The 16886-nt window shown below is 39.1% G+C and overlaps 1 protein-coding gene across 1 annotated transcript in view; it reads right to left on the bottom strand.

Annotated features, from left to right (window-relative positions):
• The window catches only part of Wdr64 (WD repeat domain 64), a 131758-nt gene that overhangs the window by 11643 nt on the left and 103229 nt on the right, over window positions 1-16886 (bottom strand). The window contains exons 21-23 of the mRNA XM_020174737.2: window positions 15510-15615; window positions 13577-13635; window positions 11737-11846 (exon numbers count right to left, since the gene is read on the bottom strand). Of these exons, the coding sequence (XP_020030326.2) occupies window positions 11737-11846; window positions 13577-13635; window positions 15510-15615 (275 nt within the window). The remainder of the gene's footprint in view (window positions 1-11736; window positions 11847-13576; window positions 13636-15509; window positions 15616-16886) is intronic.

Raw genomic sequence — 16886 nt, forward strand, 5'->3', positions numbered from 1 at the left:
CTAGGAACGGATTTTTCTACAAACAAGTTTGCTCCCATAAGCTAATCAGAACCCACATTGACTGACAGTCTTTTAGTTGAATTAGGCCTTTGAATGGGTTGTATCTCAGCTTTCTACTTATGAAATCAGCAGCACAGAACTTGTGGGAGGAGAGCCCCAGGGATGCTTTTAGTAGAATCAAAGTCTTCTCAAGCTCCTACTATTATGGAGCCACCATACTAATTTTTATGGGTAAGTTCTGACATAGTATGTCAAAAGAAGTATCTCTTTACCCAAATGCATTATTTCACTATCAATTCACTCCAAGAGGTCCCTCTAAATAGCTCATGTGGTTTCAAGTAATATAGAATGTTATTAGCAGAAGTGTGTGCCCTATATCATATGGAAAAATAAAGTGGTACTCTGAAGATTTTCCTTTTATGTCTTGATTTTCACCTCAGAGGAACAAATGATGGACACATAATCATGTGTTATGCTGCAATGACCCAGAAGGTGAAGGACAAGCTGAAAAAATAGCAGTAGGTCCTACAAAGTGAGGTAGGCTCCTGTCTCAAAGAGGTAGGTACTGGCCCGGTGTGGTGGTTCATGCCTGTAATACCAGTGATGTAGAAGCATAGACAGGAGGATCATGGTTCAAGGCTGACCCAGGCAAAAATGGGAAATCCTTCCTGGAAAATAACTGAAAGCAAAACAGGACGAGGAGGTGTAGCCCAAAGCAGTAGAGCACCCACCAAGCAAGCGTCAGGCAGTAGTACTGCCCTCCCCACCACAAAAGGTAAGACCCTGAGGAGCAGGCAGAAGCGGAGACAGCCTGTCCTTGCAGTTGACAGTGTCTAGAGGACATAAGCACCTCGTATCCCACCCAGATTTAAATCTGCCAACATTACAGGTTGTCCTGGCTTCTCAAAGCCAATACCAAAGGGAAATACAGACCAGCTCTTTAAACACAAAAGTTGGAAGGGTAAAGGACTAACTTTGGACAACATTGAATTTATTCTGCTCTTTTTTTTAAATTTATTTATTCACATGTGCATACACTGTTTGGGTCATTCCTCCCCCCTGTCCCCCTCCCCCACCCTCTTCCCCACCCCCTTTATTCTGCTTTAGACCCAACTAAAGCAACAGACTCTCCTTGTGTCCTGGTGTTCCATGCTGCAGGTAGAGCTCTCCCAGGTAGCTTCCTGTCTCTCTCTTTGAGTTCCTGGCCTTAGATATGCATCCTTAGCTACCTTGATCCTTACTTTAATTCCCTGAGGTTGTGTCTGCACACTGATCCAGTCCCAAATTTAAGCCTCAATTATGTTTATTCCCTGTTTTAAAAGCATAATTTTTTTTGAGACAGTCTTACTTTATAGTTCGCTATGTAGGAAGGTAAAACAGGTCCTGTCTGGATAATGGTACCAATGGGGAGGGGGAGGATATAAGGAAAGGATGAAGGGGGTGAATATAGTGGAAATATTATGTACTCATGTATGTAAATGGAAAAATAAGACCTGCTGAAATTATTTAGTATTAGGGGGAGAGGTGATAAAGGAGAATGATGGAGGGGCAAATTTAACTAGATATATTGTAAGAACATTTGCAAATGTCACAATGTACACCCACTACAACAATAATATGATAATGAAAAACTTAAAACAAAAACAGGCCAGCCTCAAATTCATGATTGTCCAGTCTCAGTATCCTGTGTGCTGGGATTGTAGGCATGTATACTCTCATCCAGCTGCAGTATGAGCTTCAACAAACTAGATTTAGAGTGTTAGAATTATTTGTCTCTTTAGAAAGTAGCAGTTCATATTAGCAAAAGGATGTAGCTTAGTTACAAAGAGAGTCAAGACAGCTACTATTTTTTTTTTCATTTTTCTTTTATTATTCATATGTGCATACAAGGCTTGGTTTATTTCTCCCCCCTGCCCCCACCCCCTCCCTTACCACCCACTCCACCCCCTCCCGCTCCCCCCCTCAATACCCAGCAGAAACTATTTTGCCCTTATCTCTAATTTTGTTGTAGAGAGAGTATAAGCAATAATAGGAAGGAACAAGGGGTTTTGCTGGTTGAGATAAGGATAGCTATACAGGGCATTGACTCACATTGATTTCCTGTGCGTGGGTGTTACCTTCTAGGTTAATTCTTTTTAATCTAACCTTTTCTCTAGTTCCTGGTCCCCTTTTCCTATTGGCCTCAGTTGCTTTAAGGTATCTGCTTTAGTTTCTCTGCATTAAGGGCAACAAATGCTAGCTAGTTTTTTAGGTGTCTTACCTATCCTCACCCCTCCCTTGTGTGCTCTCGCTTTTATCATGTGCTCATAGTCCAATCCCCTTGTTGTGTTTGCCCTTGATCTAATGTCCACATATGAGGGAGAACATACGATTTTTGGTCTTTTGAGCCAGGCTAACCTCACTCAGAATGATGTTCTCCAATTCCATCCATTTACCAGCGAATGATAACATTTTGTTCTTCTTCATGGCTGCATAAAATTCCATTGTGTATAGATACCACATTTTCTTAATCCATTCGTCAGTGCTGGGGCATCTTGGCTGTTTCCATAACTTGGCTATTGTGAATAGTGCCGCAATAAACATTGATGTGCAGGTGCCTCTGGAGTAACAGTCTTTTGGGTATATCCCCAAGAGTGGTATTGCTGGATCAAATGGTAGATCGATGTCCAGCTTTTTAAGTAGCCTCCAAATTTTTTTCCAGAGTGGTTGTACTAGTCTACATTCCCACCAACAGTGTAAGAGGGTTCCTTTTTCCCCGCATCCTCGCCAACACCTGTTGTTGGTGGTGTTGCTGATGATGGCTATTCTAACAGGGGTGAGGTGGAATCTTAGTGTGGTTTTAATTTGCATTTCCTTTATTGCTAGAGATGGTGAGCATTTTTTCATGTGTTTTCTGGCCATTTGAATTTCTTCTTTTGAGAAAGTTCTGTTTAGTTCACGTGCCCATTTCTTTATTGGTTCATTAGTTTTGGGAGAATTTATTTTTTTAAGTTCCCTGTATATTCTGGTTATCAGTCCTTTGTCTGATGTATAGTTGGCAAATATTTCCTCCCACTCTGTGGGTGTTCTCTTCAATTTAGAGACCATTTCTTTTGATGAACAGAAGCTTTTTAGTTTTATGAGGTCCCATTTATCTATGCTATCTCTTAGTTGCTGTGCTGCTGGGGTTTCATTGAGAAAGTTCTTACCTATACCTACTAACTCCAGAGTATTTCCTACTCTTTCTTGTATCAACTTAAGAGTTTGGGGTCTGATATTAAGATCCTTGATCCATTTTGAGTTAATCTTGGTATAGGGTGATATACATGGATCTAGTTTCAGTTTTTTGCAGACTGCTAACCAGTTTTCCCAGCAGTTTTTGTTGAAGAGGCTGCTATTTCTCCATCGTATATTTTTAGCTCCTTTGTCAAAGATAAGTTGCTTATAGTTGTGTGGCTTCATATCTGGATCCTCTATTCTGTTCCACTGGTCTTCATGTCTGTTTTTGTGCCAGTACCATGCTGTTTTTATTATTATTGCTTTGTAATATAGTTTGAAGTCAGGTATTGTGATACCTCCTGCATTGTTCTTTTGACTGAGTATTGCCTTGGCTATTCGTGGCCTCTTGTGTTTCCATATAAATTTAACAGCAGATTTTTCAATCTCTTTGATGAATGTCATTGGAATTTTGATGGGAATTGCATTAAACATGTAGATTACTTTTGGCAGTATAGACATTTTTACTATGTTGATTCTACCAATCCATGAGCATGGGAGATCTCTCCACTTTCTATAGTCTTCCTCAATCTCTTTCTTCAGAAGTGTATAGTTTTCCTTGTAGAGGTCTTTCACATCTTTTGTTAGGTTTACACCTAGGTATTTGATTTTTTTTGAGGCTATTGTAAATGGAATTGTTTTCATACATTCTTTTTCCGTTTGCTCATTGTTAGTGTATAGAAATGCTAATGATTTTTCTATGTTGATTTTATATCCTGCTACCTTGCTATAGCTATTGATGATGTCTAGAAGCTTCTGAGTAGAGTTTTTTGGGTCTTTAAGGTATAGGATCATGTCGTCTGCAAATAGGGATATTTTGACAGTTTCTTTACCTATTTGTATTCCTTTTATTCCTTCTTCTTGCCTAATTGCTCTGGCTAGGAATTCCAGTACTATGTTGAATAGGAGTGGAGATAGTGGGCATCCTTGTCTGGTTCCTGATTTTAGAGGGAATGGTTTTAATTTTTCTCCGTTAAGTATAATGCTGGCTGTAGGTTTGTCGTATATAGCTTTTATAATGTTGAGGAACTTTCCTTCTATTCCTAGTTTTCTTAGAGCTTTTATCATGAAATGATGTTGGATCTTATCAAAGGCTTTTTCTGCATCTATTGAGATGATCAAGTGGTTTTTGTCTTTGCTTCTGTTAATGTGGTTTATTACGTTTATTGATTTTCGTATGTTGAACCACCCCTGCATCCCTGGGATGAAGCCTACCTGGTCGTGGTGAATAATCTTTTTGATGTGTTGCTGAATTCGATTTGCCATTATTTTGTTGAGGATTTTTGCATCAATGTTCATTAAGGAGATTGGCCTATAGTTCTCCTTTTTGGAGGTGTCTTTGCCTGGTTTTGGGATAAGTGTAATACTGGCTTCATAAAATGTGTTTGGCAGTTTTCCTTCCCTTTCTATTTCATGGAACAGTTTAAGGAGGGTTGGTATCAGTTCTTCTTTAAAGGTCTGATAGAATTCAGCAGAGAATCCATCAGGTCCTGGACTTTTCTTTTTGGGGAGACTCTTGATTGCTGCTTCCATTTCATTTTGTGTTATAGGTCTATTCAGGTGATTAATTTCCTCTTGGTTCAGTTTTGGATGATCATATGTATCTAGAAATCTGTCCATTTCTTTTAGATTTTCAAATTTATTTGAATATAGGTTCTCAAAGTAGTCTCTGATGATTTCCTGGACTTCCATGGTGTCTGTTGTTATCTCCCCTTTTGCATTCCTGATTCTACTAATTTGGGTTTTTTCTCTCCTCATTTTAGTCAGGTTTGCCAGGGGTCTATCGATCTTGTTTATTGTTTCAAAGAACCAACTTTTTGTTTCATTAATTCTTTGTATGGTTTTTTTGGTTTCTATTTCGTTGATTTCAGCTCTTATTTTTATTATTTCTCTCCTTCTATTTGTTTTGGGATTTGCTTGTTCTTGTTTTTCTAGGAGTTTGAGATGTATCATTAGGTCATTGATTTGGGATCTTTCAATCTTTTTAATATATGCACTCATGGCTATAAACTTTCCTCTCAAGACTGCCTTAGCTGTGTCCCATAGGTTCCGGTAGGTTGTGTTTTCATTTTCATTGACTTCTAGGAACTTTTTAATTTCCTCTTTTATTGCATTGATGATCCATTCTTCATTAAGTAATGAGTTATTTAGTTTCCAGCTGTTTGCATGTTTTTTGTCTTTACTTTTGTTGTTGAGTTCTACTTTTACTGCATTGTGATCAGATAGTATGCACGGTATTATTTCTATTTTCTTATATTTGCTGAGGCTTGCTTTGTGCCCTAGGATATGATCTATTTTGGAGAAGGTTCCATGGGCTGCTGAGAAGAATGTATATTGTATAGAGGTTGGATGAAATGTTCTGTAGACATCTACTAGGTCCACTTGATCTATTGCATATTTTAGATCTTGGATTTCTTTATTGAGTTTTTGTTTGGATGACCTATCTATTGATGATAATGGAGTGTTAAAGTCTCCCACAAGCACTGTGTTGGCGTTTATATATGCTTTTAGGTCTTTCAGGGTATGTTTGATGAAATTGGGTGTGTTGACATTGGGTGCGTACAGATTGATGATTATTATTTCCTTTTGGTCTATTTCCCCTTTTATTAGTATGGAATGTCCTTCTTTATCTCGTTTGATCAATGTAGGTTTGAAGTCTACTTTGTCAGAGATAAGTATTGCTACTCCTGCTTGTTTTCGGGGGCCATTGGCTTGGTAAATCTTCTTCCAGCCTTTCATCCTAAGCATATGCTTATTTCTGTCGGTGAGATGAGTCTCCTGTAAGCAACAAATTGTTGGATCTTCTTTTTTAATCCATTTTGTCAAACGGTGTCTTTTGATGGGTGAATTAAGTCCATTAACATTAAGTGTTAGTACTGATAGGTATGTGGTGATTCCTGCCATTTAGTTATCTTAGTTGTTTGAAGGTTTGATTGTGTGTACCTAACTTGATGTTACTCTCTACTGTCTGGCTTTTTCTTATCCTGTGGTTTGGTGCTGCCTGCCTTTTCATGGTTAAGTTGGGTGTCACTTTCTGTGTGCAGGATCCCTTGCAGAATCTTTTGTAATGGTGGCTTTGTGGTCACATATTGTTTTAGTTTCTGCTTATCATGGAAGACATTTATTGCTCCATCTATTTTGAATGATAGCTTTGCTGGGTAGAGTATCCTGGGGTTGAAGTTATTTTCATTCAGTGCCCGGAAGATCTCACCCCACGTTCTTCTTGCTTTTAATGTTTCTGTTGAGAAGTCTGCTGTAATTTTGATGGGTTTACCTTTGTATGTTACTTGTTTTTTCTCTCTTGCAGCCTTCAATATTCTTTCCTTAGTTTCTGAACTTGTTGTTTTAATGATGATATGTCGTGGAGTAGTTCTATTTTGATCTGGTCTGTTTGGTGTCCTGGAGGCCTCTTGCATTTGTATGGGAATATCTTTCTCTAGATTTGGGAAATTTTCCGTTATTATTTTGTTGAATATATTACGCATTCCCTTCGCTTGCACCTCTTCTCCTTCTTCGATGCCCATGATTCTCAAGTTTGGTCTTTTGATGGAGTCAGTGAGTTCTTGCATTTTCTTTTCACAGGTCTTGAGTTGTTTAATTAGTAGTTCTTCAGTTTTTCCTTTAATTACCATTTCATCTTCAAGTTCTGAGATTCTGTCTTCTGTTTGTTCTATTCTGCTGGATTGGCCTTCCGTTTTGTTTTGCAGTTCTGTTTCGTTCTTTTTTCTGAGGTTTTCCATATCCTGGCTGTTTTCTTCTTTATTGTTGTCTATTTTTGTCCTGAGTTCATTTATCCATTTATTCATTGTGTTCTCTCTTTCACTTTGGTGTTTATACAGTGCTTCTATGGTTTCCTTTATTTCTTCTTTTGCTTTTTCAAATTCTCTATTTTTATTGTCTTGGAATTTCTTGAGTGTCTCCTGTACATTTTGGTTGACCCTATCCAGTATCATCTCTATAAAATTCTCATTGAGTACTTGTAGTATGTCTTCTTTTAAATTATTCTTGTAGGCTTCATTGGGTCCTTTGGCATAGTTTATCTTCATTTTGTTGGAGTCTGGCTCTGAGTTTCTGTTCTCTTCATTCCCCTCTGGTTCCTGTACTAATTTTTTGCTGTGGGGAAACTGGTTTCCTTGTTTTTTCTGTCTTCCTGTCATTGTCCTTGGTGTTGTTACTGTCCCTGTACTGTGTGTAATTAAGTATTTTCTAGCTTGTAATAATAACAATGGTAATATTGAGAATGGAAGAGTGAGCTGAGATGGAAAGCAAGAAGTTAAAGAAAAGGGGAAAACAAATATACAGACAAGAGGGAGAAAGCAGAACAAGGTATCAGACAAGAGAGTTTCAAAGGTATAAACAGGGAGTGTTAGTGTACTAATCGACAGTAAGCTGAACAGACAATAGAGTGACAGAGAGAGGATTGAAAATCAAAGATAAAAAAAATAAAAAATAAGTATATGAAAGTAATATCTATTTATAAAAATGAATTAAAATAAAATGGAAAATAGAAAATTTAAAAAAACAAAAAAAAACCAAAAAACCAAAAAACTTCCAAGTTTATATGCAATGCAATTTCAGTCTTAATAATTTGGATGTCCGTCTCAATCTCCAGTCCTGGAGTTGGTGCCTCAGATGTTGTTCTGTAGTTGTCTCATCAAAGGGGATGCATAAAGTAGGATAAAACTACACTCACACACACACAGAAGAAAAAAAAAAAAAAAGCCCCACCAAGTGTCCCCAGTTCAAATGCAATACAGTTTCAGTAAGTTTTTCGGCTTGCAGGTGTAATTCGGTTGTTCTCTCATCAAAGGTAGGGAGAAAAAGAAAAAAAAAGCGTCTGGAGGCAGTTCTGAGAGTGGTATCTGCAACTGTGGCTTGCCTGCCTGCTGCTCTCAGCCTGTAGCTGGCGGCGTTATTTATGCAGATCTCTGGGGTGAGCTTAGCACTCACCTGGTCCCACAGGCTTTGTTTGCTCAGAGTTCTCCTGTGCGGGGGAGGGGGGCCTCTGCTACAGGCTTTTCCCTTTCCAAGCACTGGGAAAGGCGACACTGCCCCGCGTTGTCAGGCCTGCGTGTTTATTTACAGTTCACGTGGGAAGTGGGTCTTCCCTCCTCTCACAAGCGTCCCCGCTCCTGGTTGCTGGCGCGCCCCGCTCCCGCCAGAGCCTCTCCGGCCCGCCCGGCTCGTTTATTTCCAGTCCCGGGAAGGATTCCCTTCCCCCAATCTTCAGCGCTCAGGGCGCCCCACCCTCTTTCCAGCGTGTCTTAACTGTTCTTATTGCTTAGTACTCAGTTTCTCTTTTTTTCCCGGGTGGAGGTCAGTCTGTCCAGGGGGCTATGCTGCTCTGGCCCAGGCTTGTCTGTGGGGGAACCGCGGTACCGCGAAGCTCACCTGGTCCGCGTCTTCCCAAGCCGCATGGGCGCCGGCCACTGGCGGCCCGGGGGCCTCCTCGGTTCTCCGTTTAACGTGAAGTGGAGATTCTCTGCGCCGGCTGGAGGTGTGGAGGGGTCAAAGTTATGCCTTTTCTCAGTGATTATGCCTGCAAAGTGTGTCTCCAGCGTCTCTCCAAGATTTCACTATAGGAGGCTCGCTTTCTGCTTCCTACCTCTAGCCGCCATCTTGGAATTCTCAAGACAGCTACTATTAAAGCAAGTGCTTTGAGTATCTAAGGAGCCTTCCCTTTAAAGGAACCATAAAAATAAAATTCTCCCTGTGAAGGACAACTGGTTTGAACAGTGCCATGGTCTGAATGACTGTGCTCCACTTCATTCATATGCTGAAACTTAATCCCCAGACTTGTGGTTTTGAGGTGGAGCCTTTGGGAAGTATTTACCTCTTGAGGGCTCCACCCTGGTGAGCAGTACCAGAGCTTGTCCTGGTCCATTTTCTGTTGCTATAACTGAATGCCACAGGTTGGGTAATGTATAAAGTATAAAGGTCCATTTGGCTCCTGGTTCTGAAGTCTGGGAAATTCAAGATTGGGTTGGGCGGTCGCATGTGGTGAGGTCTTCCTGGCCGGTGGAGACTGCAGAGTCCTGAGGCCATGTGGGGCATCACCATACCAGGCAAAGCACTTAGCTCAGGTCTTTCCCTCCTCTTCTTACAATCTCAGACCCATTGGAGCAGGGACCCACCTTATGGCTGTAGTTAACCTTGATTACTTCTCAACAGTCCTAGCTCCGAAGACTGCCTCACATTGGGGATTAAATTTCAACATGATTTTTGGTGGGACGTTGAACTATAACAGTGCCTTTTAAGAAGAGGTCTGAAGAAACTTGTTTATTCCTTAGCTAGAAGGCGCCATTTATGAAGCACAGATACTCAATCTGCTCTTGCCTTGATTTTGGACATTCCAGCCTCCATAATTGTGAACACTAGGTTTCCATGGTTTATAGATTACTCAGTGTACAGTACTTTCTTATAGTAACCTGAACAGACTAGACAAGAGGGGGATGTTCACAACAACACAAGCTTGTATACATGTGGTTGGTGTGTGTGTGTGTGTGTGTGTGTGTGTGTGTGTGTGTGTGTGTGTTACAATCTCCAGTTAACACTACACTGATGGATGTCTAAAAATAAACTGGAGAAAAGACCAAGGGACTGAGTAGGTAAAGACATCTATAATAGTGAAAAATTCATGTTCGTAATCTTTCCTACAAGGAAAACAACAGGTCTTTTCTTTGTAGAAGTAGCTCTAACCATTTGTTTCCAAATAGCACCTTAGCCACAGATTCACTTGAATTCAACATTTCTGAAGGTCTTCCTTATCTTTCTACATTATAATAGCTTTTAAATTCTCCTTTATTGTATTTATTTATTTTTGGTGGCACTGGGGTTTGAACTCAGGGCCTTGTGCTTGGTAGGCATGGGCTTTACTGCTTGAGCCACACCTCCAGCTACACTGTAATTTTTAGTGACTCCTCTCTTAGTGGCCCAAACACTTGTCTAGTTGTACATGTCAGGTGCCTTTTTGACACTCATCACTTACCTCTCGTTACAGGTACAGCTTGTGTCTTCTTCATCTCATCGGCTAGATGGTCCTCAAATTTAAACCACTTGCTTCCAGCACTGTTACCACTCCCCTAAACTTAGCCTCTCTGTTCACCATGGACTTCTGTCTTCTTGTATCCACTTTTACTGCCTTGCAGTCCATTCTTTTCAAAGGTGAATCAGATCATTTTGTTCGCCCCCTAAAATCCTTTAGTGGCTCTTCTTTCAGGATGAAGACAGAAATCTTTAACAATGTCTCCTAGACACTGTCCCTGCCTAACTCTATCCTCAAGCCACACAGATGGCTAGGATCTGTTGAATCTCAGACTTGGACCTTTATCCAACATCAAGTATCCCTTCCTCTTTGCTTATATTTTGTTTAAACTCTCTCATACACTCCAAAGCCTCTCTCTCTCCCTCTCTCTCACCTAACTTCATTTTTAAGGGCATAATTCATTACCATGATATTAAGACATTTCAATAGGCAGGAATTTGTCTCTAAAAATAATGTTTCCTATCTTTCTCTTTATATATGTATATGTGTTTTGAGTATTTTGTTTGTATGTACTTAGTATTATGTAATTAAAAGCAATGTAATTGCTGAGGCTCATGCCTGTAATTCCAGCTATTCAGGAGACAGAGATCAGGAAGATCATAGTTTGAGGCCAGCCCAGGCAAAAAATTCTTGAGACCCCCATCTCAAGCAATAAAACATTGCTGTGGTGGTGCGCCCTTCATCCCAGGTGCAAGGAAGCATAAAGAAGACGGTGGGCACAAATGCAAGATGCTCAAAAATAATCAAATCAAAAAGGGCTGGAGGCATGGCTCAGGTGGTGGAAAGCCTTCCTGGAAAGCCCAAGGCCCTGCATTCAGACCCTGGTAGTATCCAAACGACAAACAGGAAGGCTTTACAAAATCAATCACAGAGAAATAATTCGCTCACTCTCTTTTCTCAGTATTAGACTTCCTTTTTGTTTGTTTGTTGGTTTTCCTTCCTTCTTTTTGAATGTTTGTTTGTTTGTTTGTTTGTTTTATTTTTTTAGGCACAGGGTCTTGCTCTGTTGCCCAGACTATCCTGAGCTTCAGGGCACAGGCAGTGACAGGGACTACAAGTGTTCACACCATGCCCAGCTAGATGCTCTTTCCTGTAACTGTTCTATGACTTTTGATTTCAAGCCTCCTTCTGTGGTCTTCTCTAGGCTTGGGTCTAGCTCTCTGAGCTGTCTGTCTTGTTCAATTCTGTGAAAGACTCCTGAAAATATTTGTCAATACTTTTTAACATAGATGAAATGGGCATGGCATCTCACTCTCTTGAGTATAGAAACAAACTGCAAATCAGTGGTGATTTTCACGAAGTCCTTCTGTCTCCTTTCTGTTAACCAATGAGTCAGTTTACCAAGGTTGCATTTGAACCTGCGACTTCAGCTCTAGCATGATCTCTTTCAGCTCTCACACTGGGAACCCTGAGTTCTCAGTGGAACGTATTCTTACCTCACAGAGCCATCGATGGAGGCAGTAAGCACTATTTGCTTTTCTTCCACATACACCACCTGAACGATTTCTAAAGAATGAGCACGCCAGGAGAGCAGCTGCTTGAATTTCTGGAAATCAACAATAAGACAAGTGCCTTTGGATACATCAAGAAGTATAATCTTAAGCAAAGTTATTTCTGATTAGAGAGCCATGTTTAGGAGCGGATAGACAGCTGTGCTAGGTGATTAAGTCACTGCTCCAACTGGCTCTCCTCTTGCTGCCTGAGGTACCAAAAGTCCCAAATTTAGAGACTGATTAATCTGCTCATATTCCTGAGAGGGGATGCATCTTATGACTCCAGCAATTTCTCATGGAATTGAGGATTAGCGCTCATTTAGCTGATGGTTGGTAGATGACTAGATGGAGGAGCCGCCTTAGGAGATTTTGTGGGAAACTGAGGGTAAAGATAATAACAAATGGGGGGAACAGAGCTGAGAGGCGAAGGCCCAGAAGGAGATTATTGGCAATAATACTTTTTAAAATGGTATTTAGAATTAAATTCAGGGCCTCATGCTTGTGAGGCAAGCGCTCTACTGCTTGAGCCACACCTCTAGCCCTTTAGCTCGCTTGTTAGATAAAGTCTCACAGTAAGTTTTTGCCTGGCTTGGACTTGAACCAAGATCCTCTGGTCTTTGCCTGCCAAGTAGCTGGCAAGACTTTTCTTTTTTTATTGCTGTGCTGGGTGGGGGTACATTGCGGCATTTACAAAAGTTCTTACAATATATCAAATATATCATACCTGAATTCACCCCCTCCACCATTCTCCTTTATTCCTCCCTTCCCCCATTTCTGGAATACTTTCAACGGGTATCATTTTTCCATTTACATATATGAGTACACATTATTTGCACTAATGTTTGATGACTGACCCTTAAATTAGCTTTTTATAGCACATAATAACCCCAGAAGCAGCTGCTGACCCACCCATTTTATCTAGAGAAAGACCTGGCTAGTTTGTTCATTGGATGGGATGTAGGGTAGGAATTCCCAAAAATAATTGATCCAGCTTGTTCTCCTTCAAAAAGATCATTGGGGTCAATTGTTAGGTTCCTTCAGGTTTATCCTCAAATTGGGAGTCCTCAGTGGGCCTCAGCACACACCTCTACGTCATGCAAACTAGGGTTACTAATCTGGAATCTTGCTCCGCATTGGTGTCCCTTTGAGCATGTTCCCCTCTCTCGTGGATGAGTACACTAAGACCATACGTCTTTCTGGGTCATCTTCCTGGTCATTTGTGTGACCAAAGTCCTGGCAGTTTGGAGCTCTTCTATGAGTCTTCTATTCATTTAGACTTTAATAAAGTTTAGGCATGGCTGGGCACCGGTGGCTCACACCTGTAATCCTGGCTACCCAGGAAGCAGACATTAGGAGGTAAATTCCTCTTAAATTTTTTGTCTCTGACTTAGTTTCCTTTTGGCTGTTCTTAGAGAGCCAGGGTAGAATCTGCATTCTCCTACATATGTTTCAAAGCCATTCAAGAATATCTGGTCATCTAAAATCTCTCTCTCTCTCTCTCTCTCTCTCTCTCTACCTCTCTCTCTGTGTATTTCTTTCTTAGTTCTGGGGATTGAAGTCAGCGTTTGCACATGCTAGGCAAGCACTTTACCAGTGAACTATACCTCAGATAGGATGGTATTCTCTGAATTAAATGTTTTTGTCATGTAGCTCAAATTACAATGGTGTATTTGCCTTAAAAGTGGAGACATTTATATTTCTATCTTCCTGATATCTAGTCCAGAGAAATTCTCAATAAATAAGCACTGACCCATTTATTGACATGGAAAGGTAAAGTTCATACCTTTTCATCATGAGGTGGATCCAGAAAGGAACCGATACTGCAGAGGACAACGTGTCCTTCTGTGTAAAATTTAAACATCAAAATTCTTAATCATATACCACACTGTCTAAACAAATACTACCGAGAGTGCCAAGTCTTCTTTTTTTGATGCCATTTTTATCAGGCATATATATATATTCACATTCTATTCTCTCTCTCTCTCTCTATATATATATATATATTCTATTCCATTCAATAGAACTTGTTATGTAGCCCAAACTGCCCTCAAACTCAAAATCCTATCCTCCTGAGTGTTAAGATTACATGTCTGTACATAAGTCTTTATACACAGCTATTATTTTATTTCTGGGTTAGTAAGTCATAATGATGTTGTTTTATTCACTCAGTCAAAGTTTTTTTTTCTAGAGCTCAGGGTGGATACTAATAAACCAAATTGTGTCCAGTTACAGAGATAGTCATCCTATAATTCAAGGACAGTTACAAAAACCAGATATAAAAAAGCAACAACTATAACTAGACATATCATGACATAGCACGAAAACAAAGATAAAGGAAGTGTCAAAAAAGCAGATGGGGAAAAAATGTCAAGGTAAGAATAACATGAAACTAAGGAATCATGCTAGTAAGAGAATAAGTGGAGCAAAATATTTAACGTGTTGTGGGAATAAAAGACACCAGCATAGAATTCTGTGCTCTGAGAAATTATCTTTCAAAACTAAAGAAGAAATACTTCCTAACATCAACAAGAACTGAAGGAATTTGTCACTAGTAGGTTTACTTTGCAAGAAATGTTAAAAGAAGTTCTTCAGAGAGAAGGAGAATGATATAGGTCAGACACAGATCTACATAAAGAAAGTAAGAAGAGTGACAATGAATAACTTAAGGTAAAATAAAAACATCTCTTTTTCTTCATTAGTCTAACACAGAGCAGTTTCTACAAAACAATAATAGCAATAATGTTCTTACAATTATAACTTATGAATGACTGACATGAACAAAAGCAATTATTCAAGTATTATAAAGCACACTATCAATGAAATGATATAGTGTTATTTGAAAATGGACATGGGACAATTATAAATATATAAACTCTAGGCCAACAATTAAAAAATTTTTTTAATAAGAAGCATGACTAATAACACTAAGAAAGGAAAAAAAATGGAATTATACAAAATACTCAATTAAAATCAAGAAAATGCAGAAAAAGAGTGGAAGATAAAAATAAGAACAAAAGCAACAAACTGAAAATAGTAACAAATATAGTAGATATTAATCCAAGTATGTCAATAATCATTTTAGATATGTATAGTCTAAACATACCTAATTAAAAGGGAAAATGCTGTTTCATTCTAATTCTAACAAATTAACTGTTTTGAAAAACATAAAGGGAAACAGTAGTCCAGCTGAAACTGTTTTACACATATATGAGTGTTCACACACATTATCTTTCAAAGTATGGGAGAGAAGATTGATTCAAAAGGCAGAAGAGGAGAAATAGGAAATAAAAATGAAAAGAAGCACTAGTATTTGACGGAAGAATTTAAGTCCAACTACATTAATTCTACCAGATATAAAATAAGGTTCCCCCTTGAGGAACAATAACCCATTTCTTTCTACTGTATATCTCTACTTCCTTTCATAATGAAGGTTAATGTAATCTAAGCCTTTCGTTTTAAAAATTAAAACATTATATAATTCCCAATATGAAGAAACAGCATGCCTTGCTTTAAGTAAAGACCTAGAATAAGATCGGTTCTCCTGATGTTCATTCACTCTTCCGTCTGTCCAGCAGCTATCCCAACTATCTCAGACCTGAGTATAATTCTTAGACTTTCTTTTGTCCTATTACATGTCATGTACTGTTCCTATAGCCATTTTTATATCCTGTCAGTTGTTAAGGTGCCTGTTGGTGAACACGTAAGTAATCCCTTACCCATGTTTCCAGCCAGCAGTATCCTGCAACATGAATCAGTATTCAGGGACTTCAGAGAAATGGCAGAATGCTTCGTGAAGGGTAGCAAGTCTTTCAGTAATTTCCCCTGTATAAAGAACAAGGTGAATATAGCTTCTTCCATGATAATAAATTCTATAAAACATTAATGTTGAAGCTGAATTTCAATTTATACACCTCCAGAATTCTCTGTTATAAAAATATGATTCCCTTTGTAATAAAAAATCATCTAAAACTATCCATAGAGACTTATTTCTTTGAAACTAAATACTCTACAGGTGCAGACAGCCAAGCATGGAGACTCTACTACATATAGTGTCTACAACTGGGGCCGTCCATGACTCTTTTCATGAAATTCCTCAGGTGGTATTTCCAAATACATATTCTCCTTTTAAATAAACATTCTTTTCTGGTTTAAGTGTATCATCATTGCTTTCACCAGGAATATTTGCTATTTTTTAGAAGTATCTACTTTTAAATATTGGTGCAAGATAAGGGATTGTAAGAGATTCAAATCCAAACAATTTTTTTCCAGCATTTAGTATAAGCTAGCAGTGGGGATATTAAACATGTCACCTGCTGCTTGCTTCCTGAGACTTTACTTGGGTGTAATCTCCTGTTTCTCTCAGTCTTTTATTTGTCATGGACAAAAATAAAGGCACTGCTCTAACACCAAGAGCATCTCAGAAATAGCTTGTATTTTCAAACCAGAGACATCACTACTAGACTAGCATCTACAGATAGACTTTGAGCTGGCCTGGGACACAGTCCTGTTTTTCTGTTTTGTTGGATCCATTTTCTGTCACAAAACACTGGTGTTATTTCCTGGGTTCTCCAGTAGAAAAGAGTCTTATCACAAGTAGGACACCTCCCTGCCTCCTACCCAAACTCCTCACGGTCCTTCTTCCATCATCTTCTGTCCTCTTCATTTTCTTCTTAATTTAGGATGTATACCCCTCCATCCAAAATCTTGTAAAATCTTCTGGTGAACTAAAATTATTATTATTTCATGGTAAAATGCTTAAGGGCATTCAAAATGATGTGATACCATCTTCCAAGAGTTCGGCTCACTACAAATTTGTTGTATACTCAACATTTCAGTGTTCTTTTACTATAACTCATTACTAATATCCCTGATTATGATTTAAGTATCCAAACAGAATATTTATTTATTTATTTATTATTGTTTTATTATTCATATGTGCATACAATGCTTGGGTCATTTCTCCTCCCTGCCCCCACCCCGTCCCTTACCACCCACTCCGTCCCCTCCCTCTCCCCCCCACCCCCTCAATACCCGGCAGAAACTATTTTGCCCTTATCTCTAATTTTGTTGAGGAGAGACAAACAGACTATTTA

The sequence above is a fragment of the Castor canadensis genome, chromosome 11, assembly GCF_047511655.1.
Source record: "Castor canadensis chromosome 11, mCasCan1.hap1v2, whole genome shotgun sequence".
NCBI classification, from domain to species: domain Eukaryota; kingdom Metazoa; phylum Chordata; class Mammalia; order Rodentia; family Castoridae; genus Castor; species Castor canadensis.